This window comes from Chanodichthys erythropterus, chromosome 13, assembly GCF_024489055.1.
Source record: "Chanodichthys erythropterus isolate Z2021 chromosome 13, ASM2448905v1, whole genome shotgun sequence".
In the NCBI taxonomy this organism is placed as follows: Eukaryota; Metazoa; Chordata; class Actinopteri; order Cypriniformes; family Xenocyprididae; genus Chanodichthys; species Chanodichthys erythropterus.
This window is the reverse complement of record NC_090233.1, coordinates 37,220,977-37,245,234: the sequence shown is the minus strand read 5'-3', so window position 1 is coordinate 37,245,234 and position 24,258 is coordinate 37,220,977. Positions and strand designations below refer to the sequence as shown.

The 24,258-nt window shown below is 36.3% G+C and overlaps 1 protein-coding gene across 1 annotated transcript in view; it reads left to right on the top strand.

Moving 5' to 3' along the window:
- The window catches only part of eda2r (ectodysplasin A2 receptor), a 26,599-nt gene extending 2,341 nt beyond the window's left edge, over nucleotides 1-24,258 (top strand). Inside the window, exons 2-9 of the mRNA XM_067405475.1 lie at nucleotides 8,655-8,850; nucleotides 10,708-10,798; nucleotides 11,741-11,919; nucleotides 12,131-12,219; nucleotides 19,339-19,506; nucleotides 19,607-19,711; nucleotides 19,869-20,367; nucleotides 22,865-24,258. Coding sequence (XP_067261576.1) covers nucleotides 10,715-10,798; nucleotides 11,741-11,919; nucleotides 12,131-12,219; nucleotides 19,339-19,506; nucleotides 19,607-19,711; nucleotides 19,869-20,335 — 1,092 coding nt within the window. The 5' untranslated portion in view covers nucleotides 8,655-8,850; nucleotides 10,708-10,714 and the 3' untranslated portion in view covers nucleotides 20,336-20,367; nucleotides 22,865-24,258. The remainder of the gene's footprint in view (nucleotides 1-8,654; nucleotides 8,851-10,707; nucleotides 10,799-11,740; nucleotides 11,920-12,130; nucleotides 12,220-19,338; nucleotides 19,507-19,606; nucleotides 19,712-19,868; nucleotides 20,368-22,864) is intronic.

Below are 24,258 nucleotides of genomic sequence, written 5' to 3'. Positions count from 1 at the left end.
TGTCATGAACGCTGTTTGATTTGGATGAGGAATGCCGCAGTGAGGTGTTTGAGGTTATTGAGAATGAGTGGCTTATTCAGAATGAATTGGTTAGTGTCTGTGGGAGGAGCTGAGACTGAGGGATGGAAGCTGAGAGGGCTGTTTTGTTTTGTTTTGAATTGCTGAGATGATGGGATAGTACTCAGTTGTGTTGTTTATCAGTTGAGACAGAGCTGGTTTTGTTTATCATGTCTCATCATTTTTGTTTATCATAAGTAATCTGTGTTCTCCAATCCAAACCAATCCCTCTCTTGTTTTTGCTCTATCTGCTTGAGTGTGTGTGCGCATGTGTGTGTAGCACCTGTTGCTTAGTAACTGAAAATTCCCAGTATACTCAGAGCATTACGACAAAGTACATCCCATTTAGTTAAACTTAATCGAAAGCACACGTGGCAGGTGATGATTACCACAAAAAAAAAAAAAAAAAAAAATTCAAATGGTCCCTCCTGATTTTTTTTTGTTTGTTTGTTTGTTTAAAGTAAAAATCAGCTACAGTGAGGGACCAGAATTGAAAGGGACCAATCAACAAACATTAAAATACACTGTTTCATACAAACCTAAAGAATATGATTTTAGTGTGAAAAAAAGTGACTTTGTCTGTGTAGAGTTATGTAGAGTAACTTTGCTGCCATAACAATATAACACCTAAAATGATCATAAAAAAGAACAACTTTAAATAGCTTTAACAGGATAATTAATTTAAGTGCTTTTATAAAAGCCTGTATTAAAGTCTTGCTATGTTTTTTGATATTTGATACAAGTTTTTTCATTGAAACTCCGTTTAGGTCAGATGAAATTTTGCATTACAAACTCTGTAGTGGACAGAAAGTAAAGAGCCACTTAAGTGAATGTGTTTAAGTGCCACATAAAGCAGTTTTTGAGGTTGCTCATTACTTCATCCCCAAGGACTAGTCCAACACCTACCTGTAAGTATTCTGTGAAATATGAGAGACAGTCTCTTTCTTTCTACATTTCACCAGACACCTAAACAGGCCAGACAATGAAATACTTAGCATTTAGCATAGTCAATCATCTTTTTAGGACATTTAGATGGACATTTAGGACAAATTTTCTTCAAACCAAGTTTCTGCTTTAAATGAGATTTAAGTCTCTCTGATTGTCCTAAAGCAGCATGAAGGCAAAGAGGTAAAGTAATCATGTGTGGGTATTTGATGGGGCATGAACACATGGGCTTTAAATTTAAAAAATGGAAAAAAAAGTGTGGCTTCTAAAACAATTTCACGACTAGTGGTTGACAAAACACAAAACTTTAAAATGATTGCGAGCAACTGTTTGCATTATTCATCCACACGTTTGTTTTTGTGAATTGTGGGGACATTCCAAAGACGTAGTGGTTTTTATACTGTACAAACTGTATTTACTGTCCCCCTACCCCTACCCCTAAACCTACCCATCACAGGAAACTGTGCACACTTTTACTTTCTCACAAAAACTCATTCTGTATGATTTATAAGCCTTTTGAAAAGTGGCGTAATATCCAAGTATGGGGTAATGTCCTCATAAGTCACCTCTTTTTGTCATACCCATGTCATTAAATACACATTTGTGTCCTGATATGTCACAAAAAAACGCACACACACACACACACACACACACACACACACACACACACACACACACACACACACACACACACACACACACACACACACACACATAAAAATAAATCTTAATGCTATGGTTCCATGAAAAACCTTTAATATCCATAGAACATTTCCATTGCACAGTGTCTTTAAATTATTAAAATGTTTGGTAACACTTTTTTCTTTTAGAACTAGTTGTGTAGCATGCATATTACTAGAATATTGGCTATTTATTAGTACTTATTAAGGACATATTAATGCCTTATTCTGCTTAACCTTATTCTACATTCTTGATCCTACCCAATACCTAAACTTAACAACTACCTTACTAACTATTAACAAGCAGTAAATTAGGAGTTTATTGAGGGAAAAGTTGTAGTTAATAGTTTGTTCCCAAAGTGTTACCTTTTTGCACACTTTTTAAAAGAAAATGGTTCTTTTAAGAGCTGTTGACTGAAAAACTGTTCTTTTATGGCATCAGTGTGTAAACCACTGTTTTGGAATATTTATTTTTAAGAGGGCATTTACATATGCACATTTATAACAGAGGAGAACTTAACATAAAAAAAAAGTAAACATAAAAAAAGATATTTTAAAGCATGTTTCAACTGTTTTTGTCCATGCAATGAAAGTCAGTGGGGTCCAAAAAACATCGGACCCTACAAAAGCAAGAGAGAGAGAGAAGAAATCTGAGAAGAACTAATTTTTTTTGTGTTTCAAAAGAAAGTCAGTTTGAAAGTCAGTTAAGTAAAAAAAAAAAAAAATTCTTAGTAAAAATAAAAGTATGTTTTCTTTGAGGACCTCTTTTGTTCAGTGTTGTACGGGAGAAAACGAAAAAGGAAAGCAAAGCTAAAACATTTACAAAGGGAAATGTTTGATATTTTCCCCATCTTTGGCTCTGTCTAAGAACCGCATGTTTAAGACTTTTTAACAGAGAAAGGAGTAAAGAACAGAAGACACTTGATAAACAACCACTTTTAGGTCTCTCTAACCTCTCTGTCCACAATGTCAAGCTTCCATTTACAAGCAAACACTTACACATTCCAATCTAGTCACAGAGAGGAAAAGAGAGAGAAGCAGACTGAGAGACAAATGGAGACTCTAACAAGCTGCATAAAGTGCATTATTCTCTGTGGTGTCAATGCCATGCCAACTATTGAGGATTAACATCTGTCAATGAGATGTGGTGTGCACTAATCAATGAGGCTGGGTGTTTCATAACGTACATACCGTGTGTGAGAGCATGCATGTACGAGGCATAAAATAACGAATGGCCTTCTTCTCGTCTTTCAGTTACATTGTAATATTCCTGATATGAAAGATCTTCATTTCACTTGATCATATCATTCATCCCTCTCTGAAGTCAGCAGACATTTCTCCCGCATGCCAAAGAGCAATCACTACAACCTCTCTGGTTTTGATTGATGCATGTTGGGGAGAGCTGTCAGAGTGGGTGAGGTAAGTGACTGTGTATATATTCTGGCTGCTCTGTGGTCAGTGGAAGTCACTGTGTCACATGTCTGTCTGTTTTTACACCATGTTGTTTGTCACATCTTCTCCTTTGTTCAGTTTCTCATCTTTAGTTTGTTGCCTTTGTTACTCAGGTGAGTCTTGTTCATCTCTTTAGTTCCCTCATTAGTTCCTGTATTTGACCTCCTATGATTTGTTCACTCTTTGTCCTGTCATAGTTGTTTGGATGTGTATTGCCTATGTTTTGAGGTATTATTAAACTGTTTATGTTATTTGGAAACTAGCTCTTCTGCCTTCTTCCTCCTGCGGTCACACGCTGCATAAGCTCTGCCCAAACTCCATTCCATTTGTTGTTGCTTAGTTGGAGTACAACTATTGCTCTGAGTAAAAGTTGAACTATTTTCTCCCAAAGCAGCGATACACCTGCTAGTGCACTTTTTTGTGCGTCTTTCTGTTTGCACAAGCTGTTTTGAATCATTAAACCTGTTTTGAATCATTTGCAGCGAATGCAAAAATTCCACAATCGGGTCACATTAAGGCTGTAGTCACTTTTTATTGTGGAGCTTTACAGTCATCAGTGTTTTTTCCTTTCTGTTGATCTCATCCTAATAAAACGTATGATGTATGGCCAGAAGTGTCTCGTTTTGACAGCTTCTTAGTTAATAAAACATCCAGTCAGGCTGGAGCTTGGGTTATGTAACACTGGTTAAAAGACAATAGCACATATGCAGAACGCTAGCAATGACCAACTGATGTGTGTGTTTTACAGACTCAGTCATATTTATGTATTTCTCAAATAACCTGATTTTGATACGGACAGAGCGCAAGGACAATTTGGCATGTTTTTACTTTCTCTGCTTCCCAAAGAAAAAAAAAAAAAAAAAACAGAAGTCAGTGGGGTCCAAAAATAACATACATTTTTGGACCCCTATTGACTTTCATTTTATGGACGAGAGAGAGAGAGATAGAGAGAAAGAAATCTGAAAAGAAATCTTTTTACATCTTTTGTGTTTCGAAAGAAAGTCAGGTTTGGAAGTCAGTTAAGTAAAAAAAAGTAAAAATAAAAGTATGTTTTCTTTAAAGTCCTCTTTTGTTCAGTGTTGTTTTGCTCATTATGTCTATGCTGCCGGCCTGAGGCAAATCCCCTGAGGCAGACTCTAGTTCTATGAGTAACGCTGATGTTTTTTCAGGGCTCTTATGCCACTTTTCATAGTTTTTCCTCTGTCAACAGCAGGTGCATGGAGACATCCCTGTGGCCGTATCAACTACTGTCATCAAGGAAAAATGAGCTTTTATATTCAAGCCACTTATATTTTAAAGGGTTAGTTCACCCCAAAATTTCTGTCATTAATTACTCACCCTCATGTCGTTCCACTTCCGTAAGACCTTCATTTATCTTCAGAACATAAATTCATTTTTTTTTTTTTTTGATGAAATCCAAGAGGTTTTTTATCTCCCATAGAAAGAAACATAATTACCACATTCAAGGTCCAGAGAGTAAAGACATTGTTAAAATAGTTGACTACAGTGGTTCAACCTTAAAGGTGGGATAGGTAGATTTTGAAAAAACCTGTTGCACATTGTTGATATTTGAAATCACCCTAAACAAACCCACCCCTCTCTTCATTGCTCCGCCTTCAAAACTGACTCTCCAGTCCTAACCACCCTGCTCCGAGTCGGTCTCAAACCCCAAGCAGATCGCTGCTGGCAGGCAATGATGCTAAACATCACATGCTTTACCTGCTTAACTCTGACTATTTGGCCTCTGTTACACACGCAATGTGAGAGCGGATGTCTGTTTATCACAGCTGAGGTGCAACAAAGTGATTCACAAGAAATAAAGTGCAAATGATGAACGAATGACAAGAAAACACAAAAAAATGAATGTACAGTACACAAGAGTAAATAAAAAACAAGAGTTCGTTGATAGTCGCCAACAGCACAGCAGCTCCAGACAATCAATGACACTCAAACCCAGTGTTAGGGGCCGTTCAACTACTTTCCCATTGTTTTTCTATGTAAACACGCGCTTGACGGACGTGCATGACCGTTACGCTCGCGTCTCACGTCTTTTGCAGCGCCTCTCACATGAGCGACGCGTTTTTAAGACGCCGTGTCAAGTTAAAAGAATTTCAACTTTTACACGCAGCGCCGCTCATCAATGTCAGTTCCAAAACAGTGGACCAATCAGAAGAACTCGGAGGCGGGGCAAGCGCTGCGAGCTTCTGTTTACAGTAGCAAGTTGGCATGACAACTGTTTTATATGACGGCAACATGGCGGAGGGGGCGCTCATTATTATCTTATTTTCTTTTTTTCCATGTCAAAACTTGTATCTGTCAATTCTGCTGCTTGCCTATTTCTATTATTTCCGTTATTGTCGTTATTGCCTCACATCTCAAAAGCGCGTCTCGAGACCCTCGCGTTCTATGCTGCGCTTTTTTTAAAACCACTCCTGAGCGCGTTTTTAGACGCATAGACACGTTCGGTGTGAACGGCGCCTTACTCACATGTGAAGCGCAATCAAAGCAGCCTTCGCATCTGATTTCAGGCCTTCCCGACTAACTTCAAACAGTGTTTTCAAAATCACGCAACTTAATTTTATGAAGCGACGGGAGTACTTTTTTTGTGCAAAAACTAAACAATTATTTTCAACTTTATTCAACAATTTCTTCTCTCCCCTGTCAGTCTGTTTACGTTGAAGACACATTGCAGAGCTTCCAGGTTCTACGTCAGAATGCCGGCGTATTGGCAGAGGCTCTTCACGTGATCAGCTCGCAAGTAGTCGGCTAATAATGAGTCGCTGTTCTGACATAGAACCTGGAAGCGCTTGATGTAACAACGCATGAGAATGACACAGAAGAGAATATATTGTTGAAGTCATTATTCTTGTTTTGATTTTGCACACAAAAAGTATTCTCGTCACTTCATAACATTAAGGTTGAACCACTGTAGTCACATTGACTATTTTAACAGTGTCTTTACTCTCTGGACCTTGAATGTGTTACTTACATTGCTTTCTACGAGGGATAAAAAAAAAAACCTCTTGGATTTCATCAAAAATATCATAATTTGTGTTCTGAAGATAAATGAAGGTCTTACAGATATATAACGACATGAGGATGAGTAATTAATGACAGAAATTTCATTTTTGGGTGAACTAACCCTTTAAAATGTCCTTGTAACTGTAGGTCTTCAGATGTCTTTCTCTCTCCAGGTGGTTGAAGTTTTCTTATCTGAACTATTCCTGATTCTGGCTCTGCTCTACGGCCTTCATATTTAAAACTCCCACTAACACACATATTTATATGCTCAGACAGACATGGCCTACATGCCTTCATTTAGGGAAGGTCCTAAAATTCAAGTACTTCGATGTGATATTGACAAAAGATTCTTTGCGTTAATCAGTCACATTGTACTTTTTGCTATCCTGTTGTCTTAAGTTTGTCATTATAGACTCTGTCTGGGGCACATTAATAGAACAACATCTATCTTAGACTTAAATATGAGGTTGGACGTCAATGCGGATTTTAGAGGTCAGAGCAAATCTACGCTTCTGATAAGAATGTGTGTGAAAGAGGACAGGAACAGGCTGAGATAAGATTCATGGATGAGGTGATCACACATCTTTGTCCATGACAGCGCTCACAACAACAATGACCAAACTATTGGTCTTTTTTTTAATTTTTTTATTAACTAACAGAAGTGGTTCTGTTAATATAACATCCTGTAATTCGTTTTGAGTTCCTTGAGATCGGTTAAGGGGGCAAGACATCCCATGCAAAACACTGTCTCTGTCCTGGTCCACTTCAGACACAATAACCCTGGCAAAATATAAAACTACCCTGTCATGCACTCTCTCCCACTTTCTCTATCTGTTTTTTTCTTCCGTTGCCAAAACCACTACGATATGCAAGGCTAAAGAACCCTCCTACTCACTCTCTCTCTCTCTTTCTCTTTCTCTCTCTCTCTCTCTCTCTCTCTCTCTCTCACACACACACACAAACACACGCACACACCCGTTTCTGCAGTTTGTTTTTCATTTTCACATAGGCTACCACACAAAATACACACACCACACAAAGCAATTTTCACTTAGCTTAACATTTCTTTTTAATAGTTTGTGTGCGATAACTGTAGAGAAAACGTATACATTGTACAAAAAAAAAAAAAAAAAAAAACAAATGGCAGAGTACCCACGGATATATATATATATATATATATATATATATATATATATATATATATATATATATATATATATATATATATATATATATGTTTTTTATCCAATCAAAATATAGACTGAGATTCAGAACGTCTCTGATTGGTGGATCTCACATGGGGTCGTAATACACACAATTGTATCATTATATTTAGCATTAGGCTACAACATAACAGCGTGACACAAAAGCTTGTGCTTTCTGTTTTTTGCATGATGGTAAATTCCATTTTACGTTATTAACTCCCAAATAGTATATCAGCGAGAGAGCGAATCACGAAAATACTCATGGAAAGAAAATGTGTTTTCGTTTGGTTGATAATGTATTTGCTGTCCATGCGTTTCTCTTTGTGAGACATTAACAACTTTTGTGTAATAAATTCATCAAGAGCACCGCTGCACAGAGAGAAAGAGGATACTCTTGAAAAACTAACACCAGGGCTATAATTAATTATTGAGTAAGGAGCATGTTAAAATGTTTCAAGGGGCATTTGTTGCGTATGTGTCACCTTGCATCCCATTTTCATTTGCTCATGAATAAATCAAATGCCTTATCTTCAATACAAATAAGACTGGATAAACATGACCTGCCGTGGTAGGCTACTTGCCACTGAGTAAGCAGTGTTCAAGGCAATCTAATTAGAATGCATTATATCACAATGTAAATATAATGTAATTTAATGAACTTCAACTGAGCTACAACTGAATATGATGTTCTAAAACTAAATTAATTGTTATGCAGTTTTCTTCCGTATTGTAATATACATCTGAGTGAAACGACTTCTTGAACAAGAAAAAAACGTAAGACATGACTTAGTTTTATCCATAGGGAATTGATTGGATCATTGTGGTTTGTGATCGCATGTGAGTGACCTGTTGTCCCAGTAAACATGTCAGAAGTGCAAGAGGGAGGGGATTCAGGGGAAGTTATTTTGATTTAAGATTACAGGGGCACATTATAATGTGAAAATGATGTGAACAATAAATACTTCAGTATTCCATAAATGGTCAATTTTGATTTCATTTTAACTTTAGGTCTTATGTAAGGTAATTTGACTCCACTTCAAAGGTCAATATGTAAATTCATTATCGCCACCTTGCGTCCGTAAGGGGTTGCTGCAGCGAGAGAAACCATGAAATTGTTACTTAATCTGAGTAAAAGCTCTTAGAACATATTGGCTGTGCCTCATTACAGTAATGAACAATGTCAGTCAGGTGTGTTTCATTTGACATTCAGTCATTTGTGAGAAATCATTTTGAATGGCAGTTTCCATTCAAGAGCATTTATAATGCGCATCTTGGGGATTGATTCCACTCACAGCAGCGCGAACATGTCGGGACATGCCTGTGTGTCCCCGTGCGCGCCCCGCAATGTAGCGCAATGGACAAATGTGCAGTGCCATTCAACAACTTCAACCACAAGCTAAACTGGACCGAATTTACCCAAAGCCACAGGAGACGGTTATTTTAATGGGAGAGAGAACTAAGTGACTGCTGCGCTTTGCCCCTGCTGCAATGTAAGTGTGAATGAAACTGTCCCTAATACGTGACTTTACAGGAAATTCATGATGTAGTAGTAGCTGGTGCACTCACTGCTCTCTCTAATTTTGAATCGTAGCTGTGCGCCCTACTTAGTTCAGTTTGACCACCTTTCTTGTATTTTATTCCTCGGGAAAATTATTCCCAATAGATCATTTAAAGGAGGTATTTTTGTTTTAGATGGCACCTAAATGTGCCCCTTTTGATCTGTTTCTCTGTGTTCTCAGTTTCAGAATAGATTAAAGTGAATGGACATAAATCTTTATTATTGAAATGAACGTAAATAGCTCACAGCTTATTGCATGAAACTAGAAAAGTGTTTCCCCTCCCAACTTTTAATCTGAAAATTACCCTACCCAAATAATGGCCTATGCGTAAAACTGGGATAAACAATGGACCGTAAATCCTAAGCACAATAATTTATATATTTGAAACAGAGTCTCTGTTAGATCGTGTATGTTTTTTTCACTTATTAATACGGACTGAAATCATTACTCCTAATTTATTTTAAGCAATTCTGTACCGTTTACATGAAAAAAAAAAAATGCATATCCATTTGTGAATTACTAATATTAAAAATAAAACGAGCATTTAATGTTCTAGCTAACAGTTAGCCTAAATTTAATATGTAGACTACATTTAATAACAAAAACAACAATAATAATAATATAAAATAATTCATAGATATAAGATTTAACTAATATCTGGATTTAAAAAAAGGTGGGATATAACCCTTTTTAAAACAATTAAATATTTTTAAACTACACAAAAAAAAAAAAAAAAAAAAAAATCATGTTAAAAAATTGGCAACTGTGATCTCCAGAAATTTTATGTAAAAAAATTTTGTGACAATGCTTCGGGTATTACAGGATGGCATACTGTATTGGTGCCTGTAATATTTACAACTTATAACCATATTCCATTAAATGTTATTATGGTAATATACCAATCTATTTGATATTAAAATCTACTTTTACCTTAAAATGTACTTAGAACCACCATGATAAACCGGTGGCCCAACACAATGAATCAGCCTGTCCATAAAACATGGCCAAAACATGTGAATAGATGGTGCACATGCAGGATCATACAAAGATAAAATGCCATCAGGGTAACATGACATTAATATAAAATGTAACACAATACAGTAATTATACTAATGTACATTACTGATAACAAAAAATAAGAAAAAAATAAATTATTTAAAATATAATCATAAGTGATGTGTCAAGCAGGGACTCCTGGGAATGTCATTTTACTGTTTTTCACCGTAAATTATATTGAAATTAGTTTTTACTTCCAAAAAAACATACATTTATTTGTTTATTTTGTTATTATTGAAAGTAAAATTACATAGATTTTTATGTTAACAATCATGCATGGCACCAGAATTTTTTCTCTATCGGGGCTCGGGGGTTGGCTAGACCAGTATATGTGGGTGCGATATTCTTGACGTCACAGTTACTTCACAAAAAATTGTTGTTGTTTTTTTTTGGTTTTGTTTTTCTAAAAACCGCTTGGGTACACACCACATTCAACAGAAGTGTAGTTTTAAATTATATTTGGCCAAAGAATAGGCATATTAAATAAAAAATAGAAATAAGCTTAATACAGGGGTGAACGGGCTATTCAAAATTCTGACGGGGCTATAGCCCCCCCTAGCCCTGGTGTAGCGCTGTCACTGTTAATATGTTAAACCATTTACATTTTTTCAGGGTGTATTTTAAGGTAGCATTACATTCAGGCCTCATAGTTTTGAAATTCAAATTGATGTGTATTTGTAAGCCCATATTTGCATGTTATATGTTTCAACTCTTTCTCTCTCCTTCTCTTAGATATGGAATGGATTGCTCGATAGACGAGTATTATCACAGTGGACAATGTCACAAGTGCCCACAGTGTCCACCCGGCCAAGAATTGAAAGAGGTGAGAGAGTGTGATCGAGCGAGAGAAATGCCCTATCGTGTATCTGAAATTTCAGGATTAATGTAAAGCAAATCTCTGTAAAGTAAGCCACAACAACATTTGAGAAGCCCAGAGGCTGTATGAGGAGAGTAACACCCATAATTAACAGTCATTTATTTTTAAATGTGCGTAGATGAACTGACATGTATAAAACCCTGCAGTCAACATCATGTTGACAGTTAAGATGTATTGCTGGTCTTAGCTGGTGCTCGGTTGATTTATCTGGTCACCAGATTGCTCTCCCAGCTGAAAACCACCCTAAAGACAAAAGCCTTGTCAGGTTAGACTGGAAGATTGACTTAGACTATAGCTATGTTTTTCAGCATGTTAATAATTCCAAATGTTCACAAATCACTTTTCATTTTTGGCTATTAAGTTTTTACAGTAACTGTTGGACTGATGGTTTAGTAGTACTTGACAAAAGGGAATCACATTTGCTTTTTTCTATTTCTGATATCTAAGATATTCAATGGATATTCTATAGATTAAATATATAACAGGGTTTTTGTTTCTTCTTCAAAGTGACAGTGCAATTGTCTTCTGTTCATAAGTTATATGTAATGTTAGATATAAAATTAATATTAATTGCAATTTTCTTATGTAAAAAAAAAAATGGTGTCTTTTTGGTCTGTTTTATGTGTATAAGAAAGATATATAGGTAAGTTATATGAATCCATGAATGAGGCACATATGTATAAGACAAAACAAGTTAATAAAAATGTGCCCCAATTTGTGGAGTAAATGTGCTGTAATATCACATCCCTGCCACCAGAGGCTTTCACATGACCTTAAATGACTTACAATCAGGGCCAGGTTACAAAAGAGGCGTTCTCAGAAAATGTTTGACTCATCCAATACACTCATCGTGTTACTGAGTATGTTTGTGTACATGTGGGCTGTTAGGACTGTGGTTATGGTGTAGGAGTGTCGGCAGTGTGCGGCGTGTGTGATGTTCGGTGGTTTAAGGAAGACTGGGGTTCTCACCCTTGTGCACTGTGCCAGAACTGCCGCAGACTCAACAGACACCAAATCAAGCACTGCACGCACACAGACAACGCAGTCTGCGGAAACTGCCTCCCAGGGTGAGACTCTCTCTCTCTCTCTCTCTCGCTCTCTCGCTCTCTCTCTCTCTCTCTCTCTCTCTCTCTCTCTCACACAACAACATTAATGAAACAAGATGTTTATATCTGATCATTTTTTATCTGCCCACACACAACTTATGGCACGCAAATCTGTATAGGCACACACACTTGTTTTTCGGTTTCACACAAATGTCTTTTTTTCTAATTGAAGTTTCTACAGCAAAATGCGATTGGACGGATTAGAAGATTTGGAATGCCTTCCATGTGGTCCCGCCCCCTTCAGAAACATACAGTGTACCCGTGAGTACCATACTGAAAAGTACAAACTTAAAGCAGCATGACTTTTCAGTCTGAGCTCTTTGTCAAGATAAAGCATGTCTCTGGACCCCTGTGCTCTGTTCACTGCTGTTACGCTTCAGCCAGCTTTTTTTGAACAAAATGCATCCTATTTTATTGCCCCACAAGCAGCACTTCAGGGTTAGACTGTGCTGAATATGACACTAATTTAAACTAATTGTCTTAAAGGAATAGTCATCATTTATTCACCCTCGTGATGTTCCAAACTGCATCAAAGTACCTCAGAGTGTCAGTAAAAAAAAAAGTAAATGGTTTAAGTGAAAAACAACCAGATATTTAAGCTATCCACCTTATTTTTAATGTAAGAGCGGCGCTGTTTGTAACTTAAATGTGTGAGGCACTGGCCGCTTCTGATTATTTTGGCTGTTCAGCCACAGTCTGTTATGCTGCTTGATACTCCGAGTCCAAACTGGTATTTGTTATCAAATTGTTTTAATTTATTATCGTAATCTTGAACATATTGATTTATAGTGCAAATTGCTTTACTATTTACTGCACTTTGTTACTGAGATGTCTGAAGGCAATCATGGTTTGTTTAGAGGTGTTTAGACTTTAATGAATCTTTAATGAAACATTCGCAGGATATAGCTTATTTCTGCATTGAAAAATAAGGTTGATTGTACAGTAAAATTGTGGCGCATCACACTCCAGCCCAGTAGATGGCAGAAATGTAGTTTAGTTTAGTAGTTTAGTAATTTAGTTTTTCTTCACACCCTTTTGGTGTATTAATGATAGTTGGCAAATCAACATAAAAGGTGCATTTCTGCCACCTACTGGGCTGGAGTGTGTGGTGATGGCATAAGAAAGATTAAAAAAATTCTGAATCAATTAAACCAGATTTCCAGGCATTTCTTTTTTTTCACAGCTGATGTATTTTGCTTGCTTTAAAAGAACTGTCTCTTGTTTAGTAAAGTTTTTTTTTTTTCTCTTTTTTTTTTTTTGGATTGCATTCATTTTCCGCTGCCATGCTTTTCCTTGGATTTGATTCTCAGTTCCATGCAATTTTAAGATTTTCTTGGTTCATTCCATGTTTTCTAGACAGCCTCTAGAGGTTGGTTTTAAATTAATCTAGTTTATTTTAATTCAGGACTCCATAGTCCAGGTTTAAGTAATCTGTACTTAATCTGTGTTTCAGAAAGCCATTTTTTTAAACCACGATAAACTATTCTAGATTAAGTCCTATCCTGTCTCAATTTAAACCTTGTCTGGGAAACCTTCCCATACAGTTTCTAGGCGTGTTCCCCAAACTATCCCTTAGGAGGTTGCTTAAAGGAACACTCCTTTTTTTTGAAAATAGGCTCATTTTCCAACTCCCCGTATCATGGCTGCAGCAGTGCAATGATATTACACAGCGTCTCTCACAAACGTCTCCATGGTTGCAAGGCACGTTCCCTGTGCAAGCAGGGGCTCAAAGGCGCTGCGTAATATCATTGCGCCTGCTGCAGCCATGATACGGCAGCAAAGTTCCTTGATTATTACGCTGGAATGAGAGTATAGTTCCTAGCCATATCAGCCTAGAAAATCGCAACTTTTTATTTTCTGTCGGTCTTAGTACACGATTTAACTACAGAAGAGTCAAGTTTTAAATAGGAAAAATATCAAAACTCTTTGGTCATTTTTAAGCGCGATGCTAACGGTCTAATCAGATTCAATGAACTATGCTAAGCTATGCTAAAAGTGGTACCGCCAGAACCGGAGATCGGCTGAATGGATTCGAAAACGGTAAAACTCAACTGTTTAACTCTAGGGGAGTTGGAAAATGAGCCTATTTTCAAAAAAAGTGGAGTGTTCCTTTAAGGTACATCTTCTCAAGTGCGACGTTACCAGGTGCTGTCCATGGTGGTGGTGCTGAATTGGTTGATATTGATGGCTCGAGAATCGATAATTCACTCTATACAGGGGCTGCTTCACTGCGTTATGTGAGAAATCAGTGTTCTTTATAAAAAGAAGCACTTCAGAAGTAGAAATTGCATTTATCAGGACTCATGGGATGTTATAAAAGTAATTCAAATTGCAAACTATTATTATTGCAGCTTCCGCAGACATCAGTGTATGGAATTTAAAAAACTATAAATGTCTTTTTTATATAGTAGCCTACTTAATTTAAATGTGTATTTAAATGTCTGAAACCTAAAATAAACCTGATGAGGTGAAAAACACAGAATAGTTGTCATATATGACAAGCGCAGAGCTTGTCTGTCTCAGTGCTAAAGCACTTTTGAATAGCAGTGAATCTTTGCATTTTATTCTTTGCAATAATCCTAATCGAACATTGGCTGTATTTATTAGAGATGTACCGATTGATCAGCCAGGGATCGGAATCGGACGATTTTCCTCATGATCGGCCCGGATTGGTGATCGGCCGATCAGTCTCACTTCTTACCGATTCCGAGCCGATCTTTTTTGTTACCAGCGGCACAGGCAATTACGTCAAATGCGCGTTCTCGCTCTCTTCTCTGTCACTTACACTCTGTTCTCTTACTTGTTTTTTTTTTTTATGAAAATAAAACTTTGCATTGAAGAAAAGTAGATTTTTGTTTGTATATGTTGTCAATTATAGTTCTTAGAAAGAAAATCGGAATCGGCAAAAATCGGTATCGGCCGATCTCACTAACAAAAAATCGGAAATCGGAATCTGCCAAGAAAATTGCAATCGGTGCATCTCTAGTATTTATTACTACTTCAGATTTATATTCGTATAGACTGTCAACAGTGATAAGGTATAGCTAAGACTGGTCCAGACCAACCTTACAAAAGTATGACTTACAGAAAGTATACTTAACTAAGAACATTTTCGGAAACACATATTAACGTTAAGGTACAGCTTAAGGTATAATTTAAGAATGACGTAGAGTTAAGAAGGCTTTGGGAAATCCAGCCCTGTTATTTTTCTTCAAAATCATGATCACAAATTCACTGCCATTTATACTATGGGGCTGTTGAATGCTCAAATCTGACCAGCGTTCTAAGGTGTGCAATTATTTTCAGGGAAACGCACGGCTAAAGAAGTTCTAGGCAGGTCTTGACTGCAATTCAGTTCCGTATCACTTCACCAAATGTTTTCGATTATTTCAATAGGTCCTTACAGCTTACTTTCAGTAAAGAAACAAAACCCACTACGACACTAACCAAACAAATAAATATAGTAAACAATAGGATGAAAACGACAAATTATTGTCATGGTTTTTGCCACAAAATAAGTTTTATTGTGTCCTGAAAGCACATCTCTCCCACTCGAATTAATCAGTAAAATAGTTTAGCAACTTAAAAGATACATGACTCACCAGCGAGATAATAAATGTGCAGTTCTAGAGGTAAATAAACTTATAGTTTTGCTATTAGTAGAGACGCACAGACTCAGGTAGGCTAATTCACATATGCTGCTTATTCTCTCTCTCTCAACTGCGTTACCTGTATCAATGGTTTATTCTGCTATCAAGGCTCAAGCCTTCGTTACTAGTTCTGAAATGACGTTTTGGAATTAGCAACGGAGGCTTGGGATGAGATGTGTAAGAAATTAGTCCCACACGCAGTGTTTTAAGGACAAAAACCTGACAAATGTCTTGAAATACACCATCAAAACAGTGTCTTGAAGTGTGGTAACCAAAGTATAAGCGGAATACTTGACTCTGTGCCATTGATTTCTTAGTAAATAATGCACACCCGCTTTGCATCATGGCCGCATTACCACCTTGGGTGTGGATTATTTTCGAAGAATTCAACGGCCCGGAGTCAATTATATAATTTAATTCACCCAACCGGGTATTTATTAAATTGCCTGTTCTACAGTACAAAAGAAAAAATGTCATACAGGTTTTGAATGACATGAGAGTGAGTAAACAATGACAAAATTTAAATTTTTGTGTGAACTGTCCCTTACTGTTATAAAATATTTCCACATCCTGAAACACAAACCCATGTTATTGTACAGTATGTACATCAGTGTTGGGTGTAACTAGTTACTAAATAATCCCTTGAAAAAGTAAAGTAACTCTTATTAGCTCCTGTTTTAGTCAAAATAATGTCAGACATTTTATCACCCAGCTTAACTGTAACCTTTTGAGTTGTTTAGTTAATGTCTAGAGTTTGTTTTTCATTTGTCACATGGTCTCCTATTGTTCTCTGTTTTCCCCCACTTGTTTGTTCCCATGGTTACCCTCATTTGAGTTCATTTATCCCAGCTGTGTCTGTTTAATTAGTATCATTAGATCCCCTGTTCTCTGTGTATTTAAGCCCTGTGTTTGTTCTGTTCAGTTGTGAGTTCTACATTGCTTTTACCTGGTTGTTCTGTTTGTTTTTCCCCCTAGTCAAGAGTGTTTTGTTTCAAAGTGTTTTTGTTAAATAAACTTAATACTGCTGCACTTAGATCCTGCATCTCTCCTTCGTGCTGCAACCAGGACTGTGACACAAAAAAACTGGGGTCGACCTAGAAAATAATCCAACACCCACAAAATTGTTTGTACTATGTAAATTCAAATGTGACAATTTATCCGGCAGAACATGTGGGTTGTATTGTGTTAAAAGCACTAGCAAAAAAAAAAAAAAAAAAAAATCCTAACAGAACTGGTAGTTGTTTCCAAATGACTATATCCTTCTCACTAGAAATACTTTGGTGGTAACACTTTAGTTTAGCGTCCAATTCTCACTATTAATTTGATTATAAGCATGAATATTAATGGGACATTGGCTGTTTATTAGTACTTAAAAAGCACATATTAATGACTTACCTTATAGTCTACATCCTTAATCCAACCCAATACTTCAACTTTTGCCCTAATGAACTCCTTATTACTGCTTATTAATACTTAGTAAAGTAGTTGTCAAGTTTTAGTTAATAGTTAGTTAATAGTGGGAATTGGACCCTAATCTAAAGTGTGACCAGAATAATTAATTATATTAGTATTATATATTATTAATATTAGTATTAATATTAATTAATGTAGTTTTATATTATTTATTTGAAAGAATTAAAGAGCAATTTCATGTCTGTCCTTGTATCATTTATTAACTTGTCAAGGTTGATATAGTAATAGGAAGTAATTAGTAATAAGTAAGTAAATACCTTTTTGGAGAGAGTAATTTGTACAGTAATCTAATTGCACTATTGAATATGTACATGCACATTTACCTTTTAATTTCATGCTCAAAGACACACTCCCTTCATGTTTTCATCCTCTAAACGCTCGTGGTACTCTCTTTACCCCTGCCTGCTCTCACTCTTTCCATGCTTTATCTTGTGATCTTATCTGTGCTTCAGCGTCTTTACTCTCTCTTTTCTCACTGTATTATCTCTATTCTCTTTATTCTCTCAATGTGATTATGGGTGAAGTAAGAGGGGGGATATTTATCCCGCACGGATCAGTCAATGCCCTGTGAAAGTGCTCAGCATGGACTGAGGGTCGATCCTCCCTGAACCCAATCCATCGTGCATTGACAGAGGTCTTTTAGCATTCTGCTGATCAGATACACTGCCAGCAACAGGAAGAGGAATACGTTTAGAGAGAGGAAAGGGAAGGCAACAGAATAAGGCAGCTGTGGTTATTGTGAGAATCATTGAGCTATTTACTGAGCTATTGATTCAAGACTATTTACTTGTTAATGTTTGCAGGTTCTAAAATCTTTGGAATCTGTTGATTGTGTTTTAAAAGAATAGTTTACATACACTCTTAAAAATTAAAGCCCTTCATTGGCATTGCTGGTTCCAATAAGAACATTTAACATCCATGGAAGCTTTTTATTGCATAAAAGTAGAAAAAAAAGGTCTCTAGATCATTAAAATGTTCTTCACACTAAGAAAAAAAATGGTTCTTTTAAGAACTGTTCACTGAAAGGTTCTGTGGAGAAACAAACATTGTTGTTCGCTACGAAAACCCCTTTTCGGAACCTTTATTTTTAAGATTGTAGACAAGAAAATGTATCATTTATTCATGCTAATGTCATTCCAAACCCATATGCTTTTGATGTTCTGTGGAACACAAAGAAGAATTTTTAAAGGATCAGTCTTCTGAAGCCTTAAGGCCCCGGTATACTTCAAACAAAGTTCTTTTTCGTTCTTTGTTTAAGGGTAAAACGAAGTTCGAAATGCGTGACCAGCGATATACTTTAAACGAACATCTGACGCCACACACACTGCTGAGAGCGACGTTTGGATGAATATGTAAATATGTGCCGTGTGCTTTCTTCTCAGTAACAAATTAAACACAACAAAAATGAGAAAACAACAAGCATTTATTATAGAAAGCATAAGAAAAGCATGTGATCACAACAGCATGGGTATGTTAGCACAAGCTCTGCAAATTAGCACTCCAGTCACGTCACGTCTTCATATAGCACTTTATTCAATAGATTGTTTTTCATGTTTGATACTGTAAAGCTGCTTGATTTTAAGCAGTGTCAGTGCCTCATTTCATCAGAAGCACAATTTCATTTTGTACTATAAAGCGGCTATCCAGTGTGTTCATGTTTTCACCCGCGGAGATCTTACCTCACCGAACCTTACAGATCAAATGAGTCAAAGAAGCGTTCCACGTGAATGAAGGCGGAGCCTCAGCGCACACCTCCTGTTACGTTACCGTCACGGACCAATGGTGGCATGAAGGTGTTTTGCAGCTGAAGTGAACTTTTCCTGAAAGTTCGCTTTGGCAAGTTGTTTCGAACTTCCAAAAAGAACACAAAACGAACTTCGTTTTGGCCTGATTTTGTTCAAAATGACGTCATATCAGTTCGTTCTTCGATTTTGTTTGAAGTATACCAGGGCCTTAACAATAGTAATAGTAATACAATAGTAACGTGTAATGAAACCTCATTATTGACTAATAATCTTCCTCTGAGCTGTAAATTCTGAGAATCACTTCTGAGTCAGTGAGTTAAACTCAAGAACTGAATCTCTGAACAAATCGCTCCTTTGATAGCTAAATATTTTCTGAGAACTGTTGATCTGAAACTTACTACCTTCAAAATACTGAATTAGCTGTTTCACAAAAGAAGGAATGCATAAATAATGAATTTATGAATGAAAGTTGGTCTTGGTACTCTGTTTTCTAATTGATCTTCTGTTTTTAGGAGGAGAAGGGATTGGTGTGGCAAAAGTCCAGACCACAGCACCTCCTATCCAAAATGCTGCCTCTATAGTGACCGCTTGTGCAACAACAGCTGTATTCACAGCTGTACTGTTTGCCATTGTGTGTGTCACCTACCAGACACGGTCTTCACTCAGGAAAACATGCAAACGTACGAATACTAACAATAAATGTATAATCCATGATCTGCTAATCCACTGGGTGTGGCTTAAAATTAAATTATCTACCATTTCATTCAACTCTACTCTCAGGTTGTTTAACACCGGTCAGCCATGGTTACCACGACAGTGATACAACCTCGGTTCCTATGACAACCCTACACACAATAATGCAGAACACAGAAATGGACAGATCAAGTGAGTGTGTATTAAAAGCTGTGAAATTATCCCCAAAATTTTGGGAAATATTTATATCCTGTGTGAAAAAAAAAAAAACCCTCTTTGGGTCAAAATGAGCTGAACACAACAGAGAAAGGCAGAGATTCACTAACTTACGTGGTCTATATCCTGTAAGGTCCTTGTCTACCACTGAAGGACCCCTGCATGCTTGAAGACATCACCACCACAATGACCTCTGATCTTGGCCTGCATGGGTCTGAAGTTCTTCCTCAGGTCTGCACTGATCCTGCAAAGGGAGTCATCTCGCAAGTAACAGAAACACCTGATGTTTCTTCTTCAGACTCTGCCCTCTCCAACCAGCATGCCGTTCTCACTCTGGTAGGAGGACAGTTTACAGTGAGGCCCTGCTGTGCCGTAGAGCATCGGACAGCCTGGGGGCTTCATGCTCCAGTAGAGTGCACTGAACTGGACCTTCAGCACCTCTCCACCACCCCAGAGATCCAGATATTTAGGACTTCAGACATCATATCCAGAAATATCCCACAGTGTATGAGCTCAGACTCCAGTCTGCCTTCAGGCCTGATGCTGCGAGACCTGGAGAGAGAAAGAAGGGAAGGTGGAAAAGGACATTTGTTAATGTGAAGAGAGATCACAGCTGCAAATATATGATCATGGTAATTATAACATACACTCTCTATACAAACTTATGTAAAACATTTCACCAGTGAACGTCAAGTAGTGTGTTACAACCTGTATGACTCAACTAATGACAGTTAATGTAGATGTCTGAGGTTTCTGTGACATGGGAAACAGGTACTTAGGCACAAAAGAGCATTAGCAGAAGACAAAAATGATCTTCATTTACCTATTGTTATGCTTCAGTTATCAGAAGTCAGTCACACATTTGATAGTACATTGATTAAGTATATTATTCTGTAAGTCAATTTAATGGAAGTATTGGGACGTACATCTGAGTGAAAAAAAGTAGAGCAGGACTTGAAAAGAGCAGCTTTAATTTTTTTTTTATTCAATGAAATTAGAATAGATGAGGGTAACATGAGGGTAAATTATGAAAATTATAATTTTTGGGTGAATTACACTACCATTCAAAAGATTTTTGTAAATACTTTTATTCAGCAAGGATAGTAAAGACATTTAAGTTGTTACAAAAATTCTATTCATCAAAGAATCAGGGGGTGGGGGGGGGATTAAACATTCAAAATGGCTAATAATAATAATAATAATAAATGTTTCTTGAGTATCAAATCAGCATATTTGAATGATTTCTGAAGGATCACATGACACTGAAGAATGGAGTAATGATGCTGAAAATTTTAAAATATATCAAAATAAAAACAAAAAAAAATGTTGTTTTTAATTTGTTAAATTGTAATATTTTCTCACAATATTCCGGTTTTGACTATATTTTTGATCAAATAAATTCAGCCTTGGTGAGCATAAGAGACTTGTTTCAAAAACATTCCAAAAAAATCACCAACCACAAACCTTTGAATGGTAGTGTATTCCTTAAAATTTTGAACCTTTAAAAAATATCTCTGTTCAATATAAGCTCACTCCAGAGCTCTACTGAGCACTCCTTTTCAGTAAAAGTCCAGGAAATAATGGATCATTACCTCCTGAAGCTGAAAACTACTGACAGCTGGCACTGCACATCAGTGATGCGGGTCATGTTCTGCATTGGTCTTCGCATGTTTACCACTTCATGTGCACTATTAACTATACCAGGGGCCTGTTTCATAAAACAAGTTCACCAAATAAGCTATTTCACTTAGTCTGATTATTTTGAACCAAATCAACTGACAAATCAGACTTACTGAAATAAACCTGGATTATTTGGTAAACTTGTTTTATGAAACAGGCCCCAGACCTGCTATAAAAGTCTTCAAAAAAGAGACTGTACTTTTTGCTAATCACTGGATTTATATCTAACACTACAATATTACTGATGACAGCCTCATAATACCTGATTTACTGTTTATTTGCTAAAACGTTTTCCAGTTTTGGACTAAAGGGTAGTATGCTGCCAGAGCAAACCAAATGTCTTATGCCTAAACCGTGCAACATTACTATGCTTTGGCACTGCATAACTAATAAAAACCAGTGAAACATGAAACACTTTTAATTTATTGTATTAAAGTTCACTGACAAGCCTGTGTAAAAATGATGCAGGGCAAAGGAATTCTGGTAATCACACATAGTTGTGTGACCCAACCTTAAGCTTCAGGTTTTAGATATGGTTAAATGGATTAGCAAAATTAACTAGCAAATAAAATGAATGACTACTAAGAACTACTAAATACAGGTTCATACTTAATGAGTAACACACAATATATAATTAATCAAGTAAAGATCATGGTAACCAATTAGTAATTACTCAAGTATTACCAAATCCTTCAGAATTACTAATTGTTTGGAACAGCATTCTAAGGTGAAAAGCATGATAACCCCCTAGTGATGACTGAAGTTATTGTAAGCTTTTGAGGTTTTTGTAAGGTTTTGGAAAGTACTGACTCAAGTGTTACCACATCCTTCAAAAGGAACAACTAATTATTTGGAACAGTATTCTAAAGTGAAGATCATGTTAACCCACTAGTAATGACTCAGTAATGTTATCAATTACTATCCAAAACCTTACAAAAACCTCAAAGACTTCAGTAATTTGCTAGAGAATTATCATGCTTTTCACTTTAGAATACTGTTCCAAATAATTGGTCATTCCTTCTGAAGGATTTGGTCCTATTTGAGTCATTACTAGTGGGTTACCATGATCTTCACTTTAGGATTAATTATGTATTATTCACATTAATTACTAACCTGTTTAATGTTTTTTGTATAATGTTAATATTATGTTACTCATTTGTTCCTGTGTAGTTATTCATTAATAACGGAACAGTTTTCTAAAATGTTACACCTAATTTCATTAAAATTAAAGTTCTTTGAAGAAGACTAAGATCTATTGTAAAACCAAATGGGAATTAACACATCAGCCTGTTGTGTGGGCATGTCAGCAGGTGTGTCTGAATACACAAAGATGTGTTGTGGTGGTGTGGTGTACAGATGCAGGTGGGATGCCACAAAAACTGTATTATCGAACACTATATTGAACTGAATATTTGAACCTACATGTTTCTCTCTACGCCATATACACAGCCCTCTGATTGACAGTGGTATCAAGCATCATTAGTAAGTGTTGGATTCATTACATTGAAAGCTCACACCAGATCATTCTGAACTGCCTTCCAGAAAGACTAATGGCACAATACTTTCTAGAAGACATTCACTGAAAAATTCCCATTATTCACTTCATAGGCTTTGATCATAAAGGTAAAATAAAATAAATTATTTAATATAATGCAACAAAAAAATATAAATATATAATTCTGAAATTAACATTGTGACACATTCTTTTTATTTTATTCTAGTGAAGTTGAAATGAACTTCAGAAACACTGCAGCTTATTAGACATATTTCCTGATTTGTTTCAGAGTTGGCATTTAAGTTGCCGGGAATGAAGTATAGCGATGACCTATTCAAAATGGACCGTACTCAAAAAGGCATTTAAAGCAATTGTTCCTCTTTTTGCACCTTAGATAAAAATTGTTTTCATATATAAAGCTAATTTAAAAGCTTGAACATTTTAGCTTTAATGTTTTTTTTTTTTTAGTACTGTAAAATGGTGCTTGTTCCTTTTCTGTATATTTTGCATATTTGTAGCCACAATCGTCTATAGTATTGACTGCATTTTGTTGTGCTAATCAATTAGTGATTATTAATACATGTTTAGCCCTGCACATGTCATTAAGAATTAAGAATTTTTTCCCTCATTTTAGTAAATCGTGGCCACTTAATTCGTTCCCTCATTTTGATTGTACTAAAACAGTGGTTTTCAAAGTGTGGGGTGTGCCTACTCAGAGGGTGCCAGAGCATGTCAGGGGCACGCAGAGTGGTAAAAAAATGTAATGAATTATTAATCATTTCAGTCAACACATTATAGCAGAACCAATACTTGATACAAAAAGAGGCATGTTTTTGGACAAGAGATTTTCACTCCTCTGTTTTCAATCAGATCATTTTTAACTGTAAAGTTTTCGGTCCAAGAATCCAGTAAGTGAATGCATTCTAACAGTCAGTCGAAAACGGCGCTAATGCAGAGAAAACCTGGCCGATTTCATCAGAGATGTTGTACATTGTGTCAAAACAGAGGCCCACTGTCTTTGACTTTGAAAACCCCTGAACTAAGACAAGAAAATTAATTATTACAACATGGCCACAATTTACTTAAAACGAGAACAAATGAGTAAAATATGTTGAAGTATTAGTAAGTCGTGCAAAGGAACTGTTCATTTGTGGCCATGATATTTTTTATTTTTTTTGCAGGACTCTGTATGTATCAGAGTTTTTTTGTTTTTTTTTACTATTTTGTTAAACTGAATGTATAGTGTTGTTATTCAGTGAATCAGGAACAGTATTTTAGGGTGGAAATGCAATGATGATATTGTTGTCAGTGTTGTTTTGTTTTTACTCTTTCAAATAAATAGTTTTTC